The sequence below is a fragment of the Cydia splendana genome, chromosome 26 (genome assembly GCF_910591565.1).
Source record: "Cydia splendana chromosome 26, ilCydSple1.2, whole genome shotgun sequence".
NCBI classification, from domain to species: domain Eukaryota; kingdom Metazoa; phylum Arthropoda; class Insecta; order Lepidoptera; family Tortricidae; genus Cydia; species Cydia splendana.
In genome coordinates, this window is record NC_085985.1 from 2,556,168 (window position 1) to 2,574,334 (window position 18,167).

An 18,167-nucleotide genomic window follows, 5' to 3' on the forward strand; every position below is an offset into this window, starting at 1 on the left:
CTTTAACTGATATGTGTTAACTTTTTAAATATTAATATTCACGCCATCTACTCGAGCATAGGCTGAAGGTTGTGGCGCCATCGCTCGAAAACATGGAACCATACCTTTGGCCTATAGTCGAGTAGATGGCGTGAATATTAATATTTAATAAGTTAACACATATCACTGAAATAATAAGGATCAAAGTCAAATGGCGTTCTAACAGTTTTATGTTCTGTCGAAAGATGGCAGTAAATTTATAGTGGCTACATAATTTACTTTGACAATCCGTCTCTATAGACTTTAATTCTCTTTGGTTATAACAAAGACATATGTAACTTTGGTTATAACTAGCGACCGGCGGCTTCGCACGGGTAGTTCAACCAGTACACAAAACCTTTACAAATTATGCACTTAAACCGTCCTCAAGAATCATTCTATTGATAGGTGAAAACTGCACGAAAATCCGTTCAGGAGTTTTGGAATTTATCGCGAACATACAGACAGAGAGTTGCGGCAGGGTAGTTTGTTTTATAATACATATTATATGTATAAGCTCTGCCTGCCTGTCATTATAATAATTTACTAGCGACTCGCCCTGGCTTCGCACGGGTTAGCAAATTATACACCTAAACCTTCCTCAAGAATCACTCTATTGATAGGTAAAAACCGCATGAAAATCCGTTCAGTTTTTGAGTTTATCGCAAACATACAAACACACAAACAGACATACACGGCGGGGGACTTTGTTTTATTTTATAAGGCGTAGTAGTGATGTTATAATAACTTCGCTTCGCTTCGCTTTTCGGTGAAGGAAAACATCATGAGGAAACCGGACTAATCCCAATAAGGCCTAGTTTCCCCTCTGGATTGGAAGGTAAAATGACAGTCGCTTTCGTAAAAAAACTAGTGCCTACGTCAATTCTTGGGATTCGTTGTCAAGCGGACCCCAGGCTCCCATGAGCTGTGGCAAAATGCCAGCATAACGCGAGGAAGAAGGAGTGATGTTATAATAATATATTATTTATTATTCAGACCTATGGCTCTTTCAAAGTGGCTCTTTCAAACTTACTCTTTCAAAGTGGCTCACCCTAAACCTTCGACCTAAGCAAACTACTCGAAGTTCCGCCGGAAAATCCCACAAGAAAAAGGAAAACTATCATTACACAGCAGATGTCAGTAGAGTCAGAGACAGGTAAAAAAGATAGATAGATATACCCCATTCATAAAACTTTACGGGCCTGATTTAGTTAAACTATGTTTTATCCCATTCTTACAAATACGTTACATAAGTCAAAATGACAGATTATTATTAGCTAATTGAGGTTTGTAGCGCTTTTATGAATAAGAGGGTATGGCTTTTTGGGAAAACCTATAAACTCGCGCGCCAGTCTTCTCCGAGACCACGGGACAACGCCGTCCTCGAGACGTCGGAGGTAAATTCAAATTTAATTTTACGCGATTTAGTCCCGTCGTTGTGTCGCCCCGATATAATCCCTCCACATCGTTATATTTCATGAGTAGATAAACTATCGCATTAACCGAAGTTAGATGAGTAGTCTTTCTTATTAACTGATCTCTGGTATAGTCGAATATATAAAGAGCTGAAAGTTGGAGCCCGTCCAACAGATACCGGCCAAATGATCAAATGATTGATACTTCAGTATAGTGTGTCTGGTTGAAGGAAAATGTAAAATAGTTTTTGTTTTTAGAGTTCCGTACCTCAAAAGGAAAAAACGGAAACGGATTATTACCAAATCTTCTTACAGCTAGTTTCGATTTCTGTGATACTTAAAAAAGACGTAATTTTATTAACGACGTAAATAAGTAAATGTTAAATGAAACAGTCGTCAACAGTTAAGGATAATTATTGAGTAATAATCCCTAATCTGAACGAGATCTTTCTAATTTTCTCATGAGAGTTTCAATACATTTTGGAAATTTTAAGAAAGTTCTGTGAATTACGTTTCGATATTAAAAAAAACTATTGACTCTGTGGCATGTACAGCTAACCAACCCCTATGGCACCGGCATTTTAGAAAATTTTAAAATGCTCAATTGACAATAAAATGTGTCAAGGTCGTCCCGCCATCTCCGTTTTGGTCTTCCTCTGTAAAGAGTGGTGGGAGTGTGCATCGGATAGGACCAAATGGCGGGAAAGAGGGGAGGCCTTTGCCCAGCAGTGGGACACTCCTATAGGCTAATAAAATTTTTTTTACAACAATTGACTTTTAATGTTTTTTAAATTCTGTGTGGCACATTGTTGATCAACAATTGATCCAATAGAATTATACTCTGTAAAGCCATTTCCATCAGTAGAAAACACCGGCAAATTAAAAAAAATGTAGGAGCAATGGGTTATCGTCCCATACAAAATTTTAATTTCGCGCCTTTATCTACTGACAAACTTGTTTGACCGGCTATAACATACCAATAATTATCACGAACGCGTGTTTCATATAGGCAAAAAGAATAGATAGTATAGAGGGGTCCTGTCATTGTAAATTTTGTAGTCACTGTAAATTTACTGCCATCTATCGACACACGACTAAAACTCAAAATGAAAACGTATAAAGTTATCAAAAAATGTATATATATATGGATAAATGATTTTATTATTTTTATATCATATTGATCCATGTTCATTCACTGATATCTATGTGTTATAATTGTTAAATATGAAACGGTGTCGTCACGCCATCTAGCCGAGGATAGGCTAAAGGTGAGTGCGCCATCTATTCGAGAATGACTTTTACTTGAATTCCGAGGCACGTTTTTTCCTTAGACTTTATTCGTCTTATACGAAGTTACCTATGTCTTTGGTTTTATATAGTACTTACCAAATAGACTATTATTTTCGTAGTCGACATCTAGCACCGAGTAGCGGAACCGAACCATAGAGGCAAAAATAAACGCTTTTGAAATGTGGCTCTACAGAAGAATGCTGAAAATATCATGGAGAGATCGAATAACCAATGTAGAAGTTTTGCAAAGAATGAACAAAAAATTAGAACTTTTGGAAACAGTAAAGAAAAGAAAAATCTCATATTTTGGACATAATTATATACCGTAACAATAAATATCAAATTCTAAGGAAAATAATAGAAGGCAAATTAGAGGGCACAAGAAGTAGAGGAAGAAGGAAGCTAGCCTGGATGGATAATATTAAAAGCTGGACTCATATTAATGACGCTGTCAACCTGAGCAGAATGGCACAGGATAGGAATAAGTTCCGAGAGATGGTCGCCGACGTCCGATGAGCACATGGCACAATAAGAAGAAGAAGAGCGGAATTATCAGTACTGCTACTTGGCAATAGATGTAGCACCGACGGAAAAGTCTAATGCTCAACAATTTTCAGCTTATATTATAACCGGATTAACCGGAACCTATTTTCAACTGCTTCTGCTTTCAGTATTAGTTGTAAATTGTTTTTCAATACAATTTTCATGAGTCGCGACACTAGAGCATTCTAACGGCCGTATTCGAACAATGAGAACGTATCTCATTGTTCGAATACGGCTGTAAGTATCAAGTAGCGGTACTGATAATTCCGCTACTCGATGCTAGATGTCAGTTTCGGTACCAAAAATGATGTATGGAGTGAGCACTCAATTCTTACAATATTTCTCTATGGTAAAACAAAACTTAATAATCCCCTCAAGACGTAAGTCCAAGGTACTCGTAGTGAAACATAAATAACAACTTTTTATGACTACAGAGTTATGTCCATACTTTAGTCTTTCTTACAAATCCACACGAACAACTTTCAACTGTATGTCGCTATTGATAAGGTTGCATTTTGCACGAGCTATATAGGTAAAGTAGGGCATTGTAGTTGCGTCGTAAGGATGGTATTATGTACATTCTGTGCGCAGTTGGCTCTTTATTAAATAAAGTCGTTTCTTGGGGCCTTCGCGAAGTACCTGAGGAGTTAATTATTAAGGTCTTAATCAACTAAGCTCTTCCCGCGACTCCGTGTGCGTAGATGTAATGCCCCTTAACCCTGTAGTACTCTCGCATTTTCAACTCCGATTTAAATGTTTTAGGGGTTGAGTTCCGGGATAAAAAGTATCCTATTAAGACAATAAGTGGACGAACGGTCCCATTTTCCTCTCTGGATACTCTTATTAATTAACATTATTGAAAATAATTTGACACAATTTGAGGTACTTATATCAACCGCAGCTATATACATATTATATGTCCCTTCTATTGTTTTTTTTTTTTTTCAAATTTATAGTTATGATAAGATTTAGGAGCTTTTTAATATTAGTATGAAATCTGTTTTTTGCTCCTAATTCATCAAAAACATACCGGTAAAATTACGTTCTTTTTCGTTCTTTGGATTATTATTAAATTTTTAATGGGACAATCTAATAATATGAAGTTGTTACCCAAATACATGATTCAGTCCTACGTAAAGAGCATAAAATTATCAAAAATATTTTGCTATTTTGGGATTAAAAAAAACCGGTTCCAAGCCCTGATTGTTCAGCAAACTTTTTTAATAGGTACCTATTATATATAGGTACAATATGCTATTTTGTTTGTCTGTCGTTCCCGAAATAACCTAACAATAAAATACATTCAAACTGTGGACATTTGTCTAATGAATAAAGTTTTACAAAAGCGCAGTGTCAAAGGGAACGTCACGCTCAAACAAACTGAAAATCATACAAATCAGTTTGAAATGTTGACACGAAACATAACGAAAATACAAATAAATATGAAGAAACATTCAAACTAGAGATGTGCCGAATAAAATGGTACTTACTAATAATAAAAAGTGGAAATTAATCATGAATGTTAAACGCCGTGTACCCCGTCATTGTTCTATACTCTGGATCTTTAGGTATTAAAAAAAAGTAAACATACGATTTGTACATTTTCTGGTAGTTATAACATTTATTGTTAACCGACTAAATACAAAACCGCCTAGATCAGTCATTGAATGACCTGACTTTAACCAACATTATTTGATCATGTAATATTTTCATCTATCCTCAACTGGCGTAAGGTGCCATTTGAGGGTAGATTTTGTTTACTTTTATTTAAATACCTAAAGATACGAACTATAAATAGCTGAAGCTTTTTACTACTTATGTTTAAATTTTTATACTTACTTGCTTAATACTTACTGCTAGGTATATAAGTAGGTACTTACAGACCCTCAAAAGGCGGAAATACAGGGGTCTAGCTAGACGTCAATAATTACAATTAACTTTGTTCCTTTCGGTGTCGAGATTAAGGTTATCATTATATAGTTACGAACCTATAGGCTCTACCTTTTTGTTATATTTTAAAGATTAATAACATTCATTTTCTCTTTGTTTCAGATTAAACAATACGAGTGAACCTTCAAAATGTCGCCAAAAAGCCGTTGCCTTAAATCGCGCGCGCAATCATGAAAACGTTCCGTTATCCGTCAATAGATGGCGTTAATAACAATAATACGTGCTCATAAATATAGATGGCGTGATTATCAAAGAGTTTAACAGTGTTTTATACGGATGACAGTAGATGGCGTTGTTGTTGATGAAGAGTGTAGTGTTTTGTACTGTAGTGTAGTGGGTTAGAGTTTTATTAGTGATATAGTGCTTGTGAGATGCGAGACGGGTCCAGGCCAGGGCCGAGTGGTGCCTCTGCGGGGCATGGTTTTGAGAAAGACGATGAAGGTAAATATTTACTTATTTATTTAAACTTTATTGCAAAAAATACATATTACATAAATAATGTAGGAATCAGTGGGGGCCGAGTGGATATGACGTCCGACTTTCAATCCGGAGGTCGCGGGTTCAAATCCTGGATGTACCAATGAGTTTTTCGGAACTTGTGTACGAATTATCATTTGATATTTACCACTAGCTTTTCGCTGAACGAAAACATCATGAGGAAACCTGCATTACGTGCATACATCTGCGAAGAAATCCAAAATAGCGTGGGGACTATAGCCCAAGCCCTCTCGCGTATGAGAGGAGGCCTGTGCCCAGCAGTGAGACGTATATAGGCTGAATTATTATTATTTGTAACTCTATTTTGGATGACACGGGCCTATAAATCCTGGTATTTTGATAGGCTTGCGTGGGGATATAGATCCAACACGTAGAGGACCTTTGGAGAGCTTTAATGTCATGTAGAATTATTATTATTATAATGAAGAAATAGCATACTTAATAGCTAATGGCATTCTCGACCAGTCAAGTATATTTATAGTCAGTCTTCTTCCTCGCGTTATGCGCGCGCCTCGCGGCTCATGGGCCTCATGCCTGGGGTCCGCTTGACAACTAATCCCAATAATTGACGTAGGCACTATTTTTTACGAAAGCGACTGCCATCTGACCTTTCAACCCAGAGGGGAAACTAGGCCTTATTGGGATTAGTCCGGTTTCCTCACGATATTTTCCTTCACCGAAAAGCAACTGGTAAATATGAAATGATATTTCGTACATAAGTTCCGAAAATCTCATTGGTACGAGCCGGGGTTTGAACCCGCGACCTCCGGATTGAAAGTCGCACGTTCTTACCGCTAGGCCACCAGCGCTTCTTAGTCAAGTATATTTATATTCACCTATGCCAGTAAAAGTTTACTGCATTCCCGAGCATTATTCCGACGAACGTGTACGTTTTAAACCATAGAGTAATATAAGTAAAGGAAGAGTGGTAGAGTTAGACCAAGAAAAGTCTGCGGCGATTTTGATAGCCCACGCAGTGCAAGTGTTATTTATACGTCATAATTTCATAGGAGTTTGACGTTTAAAATAACTCTTGCACTGCTTGCAATGCAAGTAGTGGAACTATCAGTACCCCTACTTGACACTAGATGTCACAAGTGTAGCTACTGACGAAAAATGTACTAATAAAACAATATACAACTAATATTATAAGCAGAAGGGGTTGGAAATAGACTTCCACTTAATCCGGTTATAATATTCGCTGAAAACTGTTGAGCATTAGAGTTTTCGTTCACCGATACATCTATTGTCAACTAGCAGTACCTACTGACATTTTTCGTCAGTAGCTTCACTTGTGACATCTGGTGTCAAGTAGGGGTACTGATAGTTCCACTACTTGACGCTAGATGTCGACTACGAAATAACGCGCGTTTTGGTAAGAAAACTGATGTATGGAGTTACCGCTCTTTCTTTACTTATATTACTCTATGCTAAAACTAAGTTCACACCGCGAAGGCATAACTTTTCAATCTCACTTCTGAACGTACCCCGCTATTATGCGAGCGTAAACTCTGGAAGTGGGGCGGAAGCGGAAGTTCTAGAAATATGTTACTTTGGAATTTTGACTTGCATACTACACAGACTCCGCATAATAATATGGGACATTCCACAAGAATGTCGCTTACGTAACTCTAACGAGAATATACGTGCAAAGTACAAAGTGTTCAATGTTAAACTAATGCTAGCACCTACGCACACACACATGCGTACAATAAGAGAGAGAGAGAAAAAGCATAAAAAAGCATGAAAAAAAATCTTATTTATTTATTTAATATATTTATTTCGGATGACAAGATTATTTTCGTATTGACATCGAGCGTCAAGCAGCGGAACTATCAGTACTATTACTCGACAATGATGTTGCAACGAACGAAAACTCTATTCAGCTAATACTCTTTATTTCCAACTCCTTCTGCTTGTAATATTAGTTGTAAATTGTCGAGCAATACACTTTTAGTCAGTCGCGACACACGTGCCATCTAGTGTCGAGTAGCAGTACTGCTAAATTCGCTACTTGATGCTAGATGTCGACTACGAAAATAACAGGCGTTTTAATTTTTAACAAGCAGAAACGTCTGCGAACGATGCTATTAAGCTTAGAATAAATTTAAAAGTGGAAAAATTCCTGTCTTGGGTGTCTTGCTGGCTATGGATGAGGTCTTGGTGGCTCAGATGGCAGAGCGCTGGAGTATCGATCCAGAGGCCGTGAGTTTAAGTCTCACCCAAGGCAGGAATTTTTCTATTTTTAAATTTATTCTAAGCTTAACAGGCGTTTTGGTAACAAAATTGATGTATGGAGTGAGCACTCTATGCTTACTTATTTGTATATGGTTAAAGTGGAGTGTGCTCAAGCATCCGATGGCTTCCAGGTTCCTCGGCCTCCGAAGACTGCAGTTACGAGGAGTTGATGTCCTTGAAGGAACTGCTGCATTTTCCAGAAGAAGTGGCTCTCAGGCTCACCGACACAGAATACCAGCTGTTTTACCAAGTAAGTGTTAAGTGACTGTTAACAGCGCCATCTATATTATTGTGTGTGTACAATTTTTGCCTATGTGACCATATCGCCATACGATTAAATAATAATATTATTTAACTCGAAACCTAAGGCTTAAGAGGATTTATTTATTTATTTGACCTTTACTGCACAAAAGAACGGTTGTTTATATATGTACATATCCAGAATACCTAAGATACCAATATACATAAGCTTTAAATACTCCATTTTTAAATAAATAATTTAAACATATACCTAGTTCTTTAAATTGACAAATTTGCTTGTGGCGACTCCTCTAGCTGTCACTGCCAACGTCGTGCCACAATAATCTAACAGATGGCGCTTACGGAGTTATAATGTCAGTTGCTATATATATAACTTCCGACCAACTCTCAGCGGACTTCGGTCTCCAGGCATAACCCCCGCCTGGAGAGAGTACTCTCTATTTCCTCTCTACTTTCTACATTGGTGACCTTCCGACATTGGACAGCCATGAAGACCTCAAGATCCTGACGACGCCGCCTCGCAGCAAGCCATTTTCTCTCTCTGAGTGTACCACCTGTACCAATCAACAAAACACCACTAATTCATTTACCAATGGCCAGTGCCTAAATACTTATAGTCGAAATTCCTAGTCATGAAACACCTACTTAATGGCCATTATTCCATTAGGATAAATTAATTACTCATTTCAATAGCTATCACGGTGTTCTGCAAGAGTCAAAAGATAGGTGCGACGACGAGCGAAGCAAGGAGGAGCGTGTTAGGTTGACCGTGTAGTGACCAAACAAAATATTTCATAGATTTTATTTTAATTTTTTAATTAATAGATAGCCGTTTTCTTTTTAAAATGTGCTTCGTAAATGGTCTCCAATATAATAATTCAGTTGCCAAAAAAATATTTGGTACCTGCCTAAAAATAAACAAAAGCTGTAACGGCATTAAAATGTTGTCTCATATTGATATATTATAAGGCTCACTTTTTGTTGCCAATCTATTAATTTCCCCACCCATTTCTATTTTTTAAACTACTCAAATTCGATTAATTAGTTGACCGGTTAAATACGTGCCAAAGAAAACCTTACAGTACAAAAGGCGAACTAAATGCCATGATGCATTCTCTACCAGTCAACCTTTAGGCAAAGCACAGAGATTGTGGGCGGTGCTTACGGCTTCTCTATACAAACGTAGTCCCCATTTTCTTTGATATTGATTTTATAGAAAATATTTCTACGTAATTTATTGTATATAAATTTACCAAATATAATATAATAGGCTTAGCCTATTCGTTTGACTTGTTTTAGATTTTTAGGGTTCCGTACCCAAAGGGTTAAACGGGATCCTATTACTAAGACTCCGCTTTTCGTCTGTCCATCCGTCTATCTGTTACCAGTTTTGCCTGTTTTGTCTGGTCTATTGTCGTGTTTTCTGGGTTGGTCCCATAGTAAAAGTTGCTCAGTATAATTCCAAAACCTTCATGGCAACGGGAATGCAATAGGGATGATCACACATGTTGAATTTTACAACAAAATCTAGTAAAATAGATAGTAAATGAGCAATTTATCACAATATTGTGGATACTAAAATAATATATGAAAATAATACAAAAGTACAGCACCTGAAAGTTTCAAAATTTTAGTTTTTTTTTCAACTTCAAAAAACGACAAAAATAAGGATACCATTCGATTCCTCACATTTTATCCAAAAAAATATTGTATGGAAACTATATACATAAACGCAATATTTCACCGACAAAATCGCAATGTTCTTGTTTTGTTCATACCACTCATACTTCAAGATGGACTCCCTGTGACCTTGACGTCACGGTCACATATCGTTTTGTTCGGGGCGTTTCGCGAGTGAAGTACGACTGTCGGACTTTGACTATCATTTCTGACTTTTGTATTGCTTTAATGCCATGGGTCCCATATAGACATTTGATCCTAAAAACAAACCTGATCGATTGATACCATAAATGAAAATTAGTCATCTAGCCTGTGTATACCCTTTCAGCAAATATACACCATAAATATTACCTTTTCTTAAAACCAAAATCACATAATCTGACAGATGGATTTACCCGAGTTTGAATTTAAGCGACTCATATACACAAATAGTTCAACAATATAAACTAAAAACATACAAATATCTCCGGTCGAGGCAACCCTAGGGTAGCTTTAAAGGATTTGCAACAGTATACATGTAGAATAAAGCTTGTTTACAACCTCTAGGGTTGTCCCTGCGACCTTCGTTATGAGAGAGGCTAGACAAGTCGGTCATTTTGAATGAATCTTGTCAAATGAGGTTGTATTGAATTGCCTTTTTTTAGAGAAAAAACCTCAACGGAATTTTCCTTGCAAGGAGCAAGGAAAATTCCGTTGAGGTTTTTTCTTTTTACAAATTTTCAAATTTTCGCAGCCTTGGCGTTGTATTCATATTAAAGTAAATTTACCCCCGACGTAACGAAGACTGTTCAAGTATATTAGAGTGTGAAGCTGTGTTACAAGCATAGAGTAATATAATCATCAGTCTTCTTACCAAAACGCGCGTTATTTCGTAGTCGACATCTAACGTCAAGTAGTGGAACTATCAGTACCCTACTTGACACCAGATGTCACAAGTGTAGCTGACGAAAAATGTACTACTAAAACAATTTACAACTAATATTATAAGCAGAAGGGGTTGAAAATAGACTTCCAGTTAATCCGGTTATAATATTATTATTAGCTGAAAATTGTTGAGCATTAGTTTTCATTTGTCGAGACATCTATTGTCAACTAGCAGTACATACTGATAAATTCCGCTACATGACGCTAGATGTCGACTACGAAATAACGCGCGTTTTGGTAAGATAACTGATGTATGTTACCACTCTTTCTTCTTATATTACTCTATGATTACAAGGGTAAGCCTGTATAATAATTGTACATTTTCAACATTTTACATATCCCATAAAAGTATATGTTTCTTATACATAGAAAACACCCATTACTAACGGCCTCCTAGCCTAGTGGTAGTGACCCTGCCTACGAAGCAGGAGGTCCCGGGTTCGAATCCTGGTAAGGGCATTTATTTGTATGTTCATCACAAATATTTGTTGCTGAGTTATGGATGTTTTCTATGTATATAAGTATTTGTAAATATGTGTATATTGTATATATCGTCGTCTAGTACCCACAACACAAGCCTTATTGAGCTTACTGTGGGACTAGGCCGATCTGTGTAAAATTGTCCTATAATATTATAATAATCTCATTACCAAATACCTATTTAAGATAAACACACAAATACTAGTAAATGCCCTTACCAGAATTCGAACCCAGGACCTCCTGCTTCGTAGGCAGGATACCTATTAGGCTAGAAGCCGTTCACATAACAATCGGCCTAACCTAATAACCAAAACCACAGAAAAAAAACCGGGCAAGTGCGAGTCGGACTCGCGCACGAAGGGTTCCGTACCATAATGCAAAAAAAAAACAAAAAAAAAAAGCAAAAAAAAAACGGTCACCCATCCAAATACTGACCACTCCCGACGTTGCTTAACTTTGGTCAAAAATCACGTTTGTTGTATGGGAGCCCCATTTAAATCTTTATTTTATTCTGTTTTTAGTATTTGTTGTTATAGCGGCAACAGAAATACATCATCTGTGAAAATTTCAACTGTCTAGCTATCACGGTTCGTGAGATACAGTCTGGTGACAGACGGACGGACGGACGGACGGACGGACAGCGAAGTCTTAGTAATAGGGTCCCGTTTTACCCTTTGGGTACGGAACCCTAAAAAACGAGATAAATTTCTGTTTTTTTTATATAAAAAAAGTTCAAGATTAAAGGGATCATTTTTGTTATAAGTGTGACACCAAATAAAATCTAAATTTAAAAGCGAGAAAATATCCTAAAAAGAAAATTCTGCTCAGTGAACTGTCTGATTACATGATGAAGATAATCTTACTCTTGTAAAATAAATATGAATTTTGCTCGCAGAATTTCAAATTGGTTGGGGTCGGGTCATTGGTCTGAGCGAAGACGTGAAATATTTTTATTCTTAACGGCCCCCTAGCCTAGTCGGTAGTGACTCGGTAGTGAACTTTAAGATACGCCAATTAATAGATCTAGAAACGATATGGGTTAGATGTGTCAGTGTCATATGTGACGTTTCTTCAAACAAAAACGACACTTTTGACACTGACACATCTAATCCATATCGTTTCTAGATCTATTAATTGACGTATTTTAAAGTTCGAATCGGGCAGTCTGCCTATTAAGAGGAAAGGGGTTTGCCGCTTCTCCATACAATCAAATACATTAAACTTAGTCCCAATTTTCCTCTCTGCATATTGGTATTAGGGAAAATATTTTTAAATAATTTCATCTTCCTCGCGTTGTCCCAGCTTTTGCCACGGCTCGTGGAAGCCTGGGGTCCGCTTGGCAACTAATTCCGAGAATAGGCGTAGGCACTAGTTTTTATGAAAGCGACTGCCATCTGACCTTCCAACCCAGAGGGTAAACTGGACCTTATTGGGATTAGTCCGGTTTCCTCACGATGTTTTCCTTCACCTAAAAGCGACTACATATCAAATGATATTATTATTTCGTACATACGTTCCGAAAAACTACGGTACGAGCCGGGGTTTGAACCCGCGACCTCCGGATTGCAAGTCGCACGCTCTTACCGCTAGGCCACCAGCGCTTTCACAGCAAAATGAGGGTATTTTCACCTTCCCTGTGTTTTCCAACACGAAATAAAGGGACCAAAGTAAAGGTCGCCCGACCTCTTTGTTTTTAATTTTGCCGGCGACACAGATCAACTATAATAGATGGAGCAACGTGTTTTTTTGAAGGTCCTGAGAGTAAATTAAGTTAATCTCTTAAAGACAGAGTATTCTAATGCTTGTTCATATGTACCTATATATTTACGAAACAGATTAAAAAAAATATTTACTCGTAGTCGTCTTTGTCTATTTATTTATGGTATAAAGTTTAAATTGCATAATTACATTAGAGATCGGACCGGTGTTCAGAGATAATGTATGCAGACGACTTGCTTTGTGACTGAGTCCCCAGACGGCATGCAACAGCTCATGTCCAGTTTCGACGAGTCTTGCCGCAGATTTGGTCTCAAGATCAGTGTCAAGGAGACTGAAGTGATGTCGCTGGACGTGCTCAGTCAACAGACACTGGTCTTTACACTCGGCGAGGACCAGTTGAAGCAGGTGGACAAGTTCCGCTATCTGGGGAGCACGATAACCTCTAAGTGCGATCTTGATGCTGAAGTTAACAGCAGAATCGGGGCTGCGGCAGCAGCTTTCGGTAGGCTAGATCACAAGATTCTCAGCTCACACGACTTGAAATTGGCCACTAAGATCTCCGTGTACATGGCAGTCGTGTTGCCTAACCTCCTTTACTCTGCTGAAACGTGGACCATTTATCGCCGCCATATTCGTATGCTGGATCGATTCCACCTCAGATGCCTACGTAAGATACTGAAGATCCGATGGTCTGATCGTGTTCGGAACACCGAAGTGCTGCGTAGAGCAAATGTGGGTGGAATCGAGGTATACCTCATGCGACGACAGCTTCGGTGGTGTGGTCACGTTTCGCGGATGAACGACCGGCGTGTGGCTAAGCACATCTTTTATTCTGAGCTTGAGGAGGGCAAGCGGAAACAGGGCGGCCAATTCCGGCCAAAGATGTGCTTAAGCGTCACATGAAAAAGTGTGGCGTAGAGCCCTCGCGATGGGAGCAGCAGGCAGCCGTGCGTACGGAATGGCGGGCTGCAATAAATGCCAAGATAACCGAATCTCAGCGGCGTTAGAGCTTGATGCCAAGCGTGGTAGAATAAAAGCCAGACCACCTGCGGCAACACCCTATAACTATGTAAACGGTGTGCTCACATGCCCGCAATGTTCGCGAACTTTTACTAAACAGATCGGCTACATCAGCCACTTGCGAGCACACCAGCGACAGCAACGGAGTTGACAGCAGTCGCCGTGGCCGAAGTCGGCCGTGGAGTTATTATTATTATTAGGTTGCAAGTTCAAGTTTTGCCGGAGGCGCCTGTGCGTGAATTTTTCCATTTTTCCTTTAATATAAAAGTTTCCAGTATCGCTCGCAGACATTTCTGCTTGATAAAGATTCTCCATTAATCTCTGTTCCCATTCTGTTTTTGAAATAACTCTAATATTATTTGAAGAAATCATAACTTGCAAAACTACTTTATACGCAGTCTACAGTCTACGGGAGGTTGTCTATTCTCAGCGATCGATCGGCCTTGGGCCGTGTGGGGATGCGACAGAAGACCAGCCTTTTCACTCATACAGAATAAATACAATTTGACCTCAAACTATGTAACAATAATAGTTTAACAAAGTACAAAATTGTATTACATTTTGTATCTTAGTGAAAAACAATTAACAGACGCACAGATAAAAGGGTTCCGTACCCAAAGGGTATAAACGGGACCCTATTACTAAGACTCCACTGTCCGTCTGTCTCTCTATCACCAGGCTGTATCTCATGAACCGTGATAGCTAGACAGTTGAAATTTTCACAGATGATGTATATCTGTTGCCGCTATAACAACAAATATTAAAAACAGAATAAATTGAATAGGTATTTAAGTGGGGCTCCCATACAACAAATGTGATTTTTTGCCGTTTTTCTCATAATAGTACGGAACCCTTCGTGCGCGAGTTCGACTCGCACTTGGCCGGTTTATTAAACGTTCACTAAGCATTCAGATTCGCTGCCGACGGAGGTATTCTCTCATTCCCCGCATAGTTACGCCTAGAGTTGGGAAATAGAATCTTACTTCCTCAAGAATCACTCTATGGATATACGAGTAGTTCGTTTTTTTTAGCATTAGAAAGAAGGTATAAGCGATCTTGACACGTCTTTTAATTGAAAAACGCTTTTTAAAAATCAGTAACTATTATTTATGAAAGCAGAAGAATATAAATGATCGTATTAGATTCATAATTGTTACATAATATAGGTAATATTTGCCTTGACTTATTTTTAAAACGTGTTTTTCAATAAAAAGACACATCAAGATTGTTTACCTTATTTCTAATGCTAAAAAAACGAACTATAGAGTCTAAAAAACTGAGTAAATGTTCTAATATGAGGACTGGAGTGACTCGACTTTGCCAACACTACGTACCATATGCTTGCACGGTCCAGCAAATGGCGCATTTACCCACATATTGCGTGTATATTGGACTAAATTGGCCCTGGACGAGATTTATCGGGTCCTTTAAGGTCTGCAACTTTATTTAGCTGACATACTACACACCGCCATATTAAGCGTTAAGGCCAGTCCAGACGGGATGATTAAATGACACCATTTAATTTAATATTTAAGCCTTTCGCGTTTTGAACACATTACACATATTAACTCACATTTATAGATGGGTGTATCGCGAATTTATTTTATTATATACCTTTATTTACCGACTTTGCGACGCAGGTTTCACTAGTCGTGGACTGAAACCGGGTGTTAATAGTTTTGACACCGCATAGTTCAGCCATATTTAATTACACTAACGGGTCTACCGCGATATACCAAATTTCATTGTTTTTACCTAAAATTCCGACGTTTCAGCTTGCAACTCAGCTGTGATCACGGAACGACTGACGTCCCAGCAAATGTCAACGGAGATATAAATAAAACACCACTAAACTACCCGAAATTAGTTTATTAGTAACTCAGCTGAAACGTCGGAATTTAAAGTAAACACAATGAAATTATATCGCAGTATATATGGTTTGTGTAATTAAATATGTGTACAAAACGCGAGAATTTAAAGTGTTATAGTTCAGCCATTTCAACGGTGCAAATAATATTTCTTCGACTAAACACATTTCCAACAACTTTTCCCATTCGGTCCTCCATTCCTTCCATTCAGCAAAATAGTTCACCATGCACGGCCGCCATTACACTAAATCATATCCCATCTGTCACTGGCACTCCCGATATTTGAAATGTTTTCTCTTTCGCTCTTTAGTTATTTTAAATAGTGGGAAAGGGACGTTAGATGTGCTGAGGAACAGAATTTCAGTTGGTTCCAATTGCCAATATTGAATCTATTAAAATTAGCTGGTGTTGAAGTTAAGTTAAAATTGTGCCAAGCATAGTCTAATAAAACATGGTCTTCTATTCCCAGAGTGACACAGGCCTACGTCACAACAACATGGCCGCTATATATAGCGCTATCGCATATTATCATATAGCGCTGTCGCATGATGACGTAGGCTTGTGTCAGTTAGGTGACCTAGAAAAGACGGGAATGGAGTACCAGGCGGAGTATATTATTATACCATGGTGCCAAGCATTTATGGGAATCAGAATACTAAGGCCAAGTGTGAGTCGGAGTCGCGCACGAAGGGTTCCGTACCATTACGCAAAAACCGGCAAAAAAATCACGTTTGTTGTATGGGAGCGCCACTTAAATATGTACCTATGTTTAACAAATAAGAATATTGATTGATTGATTGATTGATTAATTGATTAATCTAATCTAATCTATACCGACGATATTCAATACATGATTACAATAAAAGTGATAGGCTTTATATAGGAATGCCATCCAAAATAAGTATGCACAGCAAGAAAAATAAATAACAATGAACAAAAACTATCCTAAAATTATAAAAAAAAACAAAATATCTTAAAAACATACTTAATTATAAAATTATATAAATGATCGTAACATGCTTAATTACTTACTATTGTTGTGTAGTATGATATAAAAACCGGGCAAGTGCGAGTCGGACTCGCGCACGAAGGGTTCCGTACCATAATGCAAAAAAAAAAAAAAAAAAAAAAGCTAAAAAAAAAACGGTCACCCATCCAAATACTGACCACTCCCGACGTTGCTTAACTTTGGTCAAAAATCACGTTTGTTGTATGGGAGCCCCATTTAAATCTTTATTTTATTCTGTTTTTAGTATTTGTTGTTATAGCGGCAACAGAAATACATCATCTGTGAAAATTTCAACTGTCTAGCTATCACGGCTCGTGAGATACAGCCTGGTGACAGACGGACGGACGGACGGACGGACGGACAGCGAAGTCTTAGTAATAGGGTCCCGTTTTACCCTTTGGGTACCGAACCCTAAAAATCAGTTATTTACAAAAAGATATAAACAGTAGTGTTACTAAAAGAAATAAATAACTAAATTAAATCTAAAATAGGCCTTTGAGTATGATATTATTAGATAGATATTAGGGAAAAAATATTTTTTTGTTCTTTTTAGGGTTCCGTACCCAAAGGGTAAAACGGGACCCTATTACTAAGACTTCGCTGTCCGTCCGTCCGTCCGTCCGTCCGTCTGTCACCAGGCTGTATCTCACGAACCGTGATAGCTAGACAGTTGAAATTTTCACAGATGATGTATTTCTGTTGCCGCTATAACAACAAATACTAAAAACAGAATAAAATAAAGATTTAAATGGGGCTCCCATACAACAAACGTGATTTTTGACCAAAGTTAAGCAACGTCGGGAGTGGTCAGTATTTGGATGGGTGCCCGTTTTTTTTTTTGCTTTTTTTTTGTTTGTTTTTTTTGCATTATGGTACGGAACCCTTCGTGCGCGAGTCCGACTCGCACTTGCCCGGTTTTTTATCTTTATCGAGTCGACTAAAGATTGTATGCATGCGCCTATCTTTCCCTCAAAACAATGGAACAGCCATAAAAATACAGATTAGATTCTCGTAATTTTCCGTTAGAACTTGAACGAGGAAAAAAAGAATTCCCCGTGACCGTAGACTACCTCACATAGAATGTGCAGACCGGTCTGGCATAATGGGTAGTGACCCTACCTGTGAAGCCAATGAGCCTGGGTTCGAATCCCGGTAAGGGCATTTATTTGTGTGATGACACAGATATTTGTTCCTGAGTCATGATTGTTTTCTATGTATTTATATATTATATACACAAGCCTTCATGAGCTTACC

The 18,167-nt window shown here is 38.0% G+C and overlaps 1 protein-coding gene across 1 annotated transcript in view; it reads left to right on the forward strand.

Annotated features, from left to right (window-relative positions):
- Positions 1-18,167, forward strand: part of LOC134803418 (1-phosphatidylinositol 4,5-bisphosphate phosphodiesterase epsilon-1-like) — a 310,234-nt gene that overhangs the window by 140,165 nt on the left and 151,902 nt on the right. Inside the window, exons 3-4 of the mRNA XM_063776238.1 lie at positions 5,319-5,657; positions 8,084-8,202. Of these exons, the coding sequence (XP_063632308.1) occupies positions 5,588-5,657; positions 8,084-8,202 (189 nt within the window). The 5' untranslated portion in view covers positions 5,319-5,587. The remainder of the gene's footprint in view (positions 1-5,318; positions 5,658-8,083; positions 8,203-18,167) is intronic.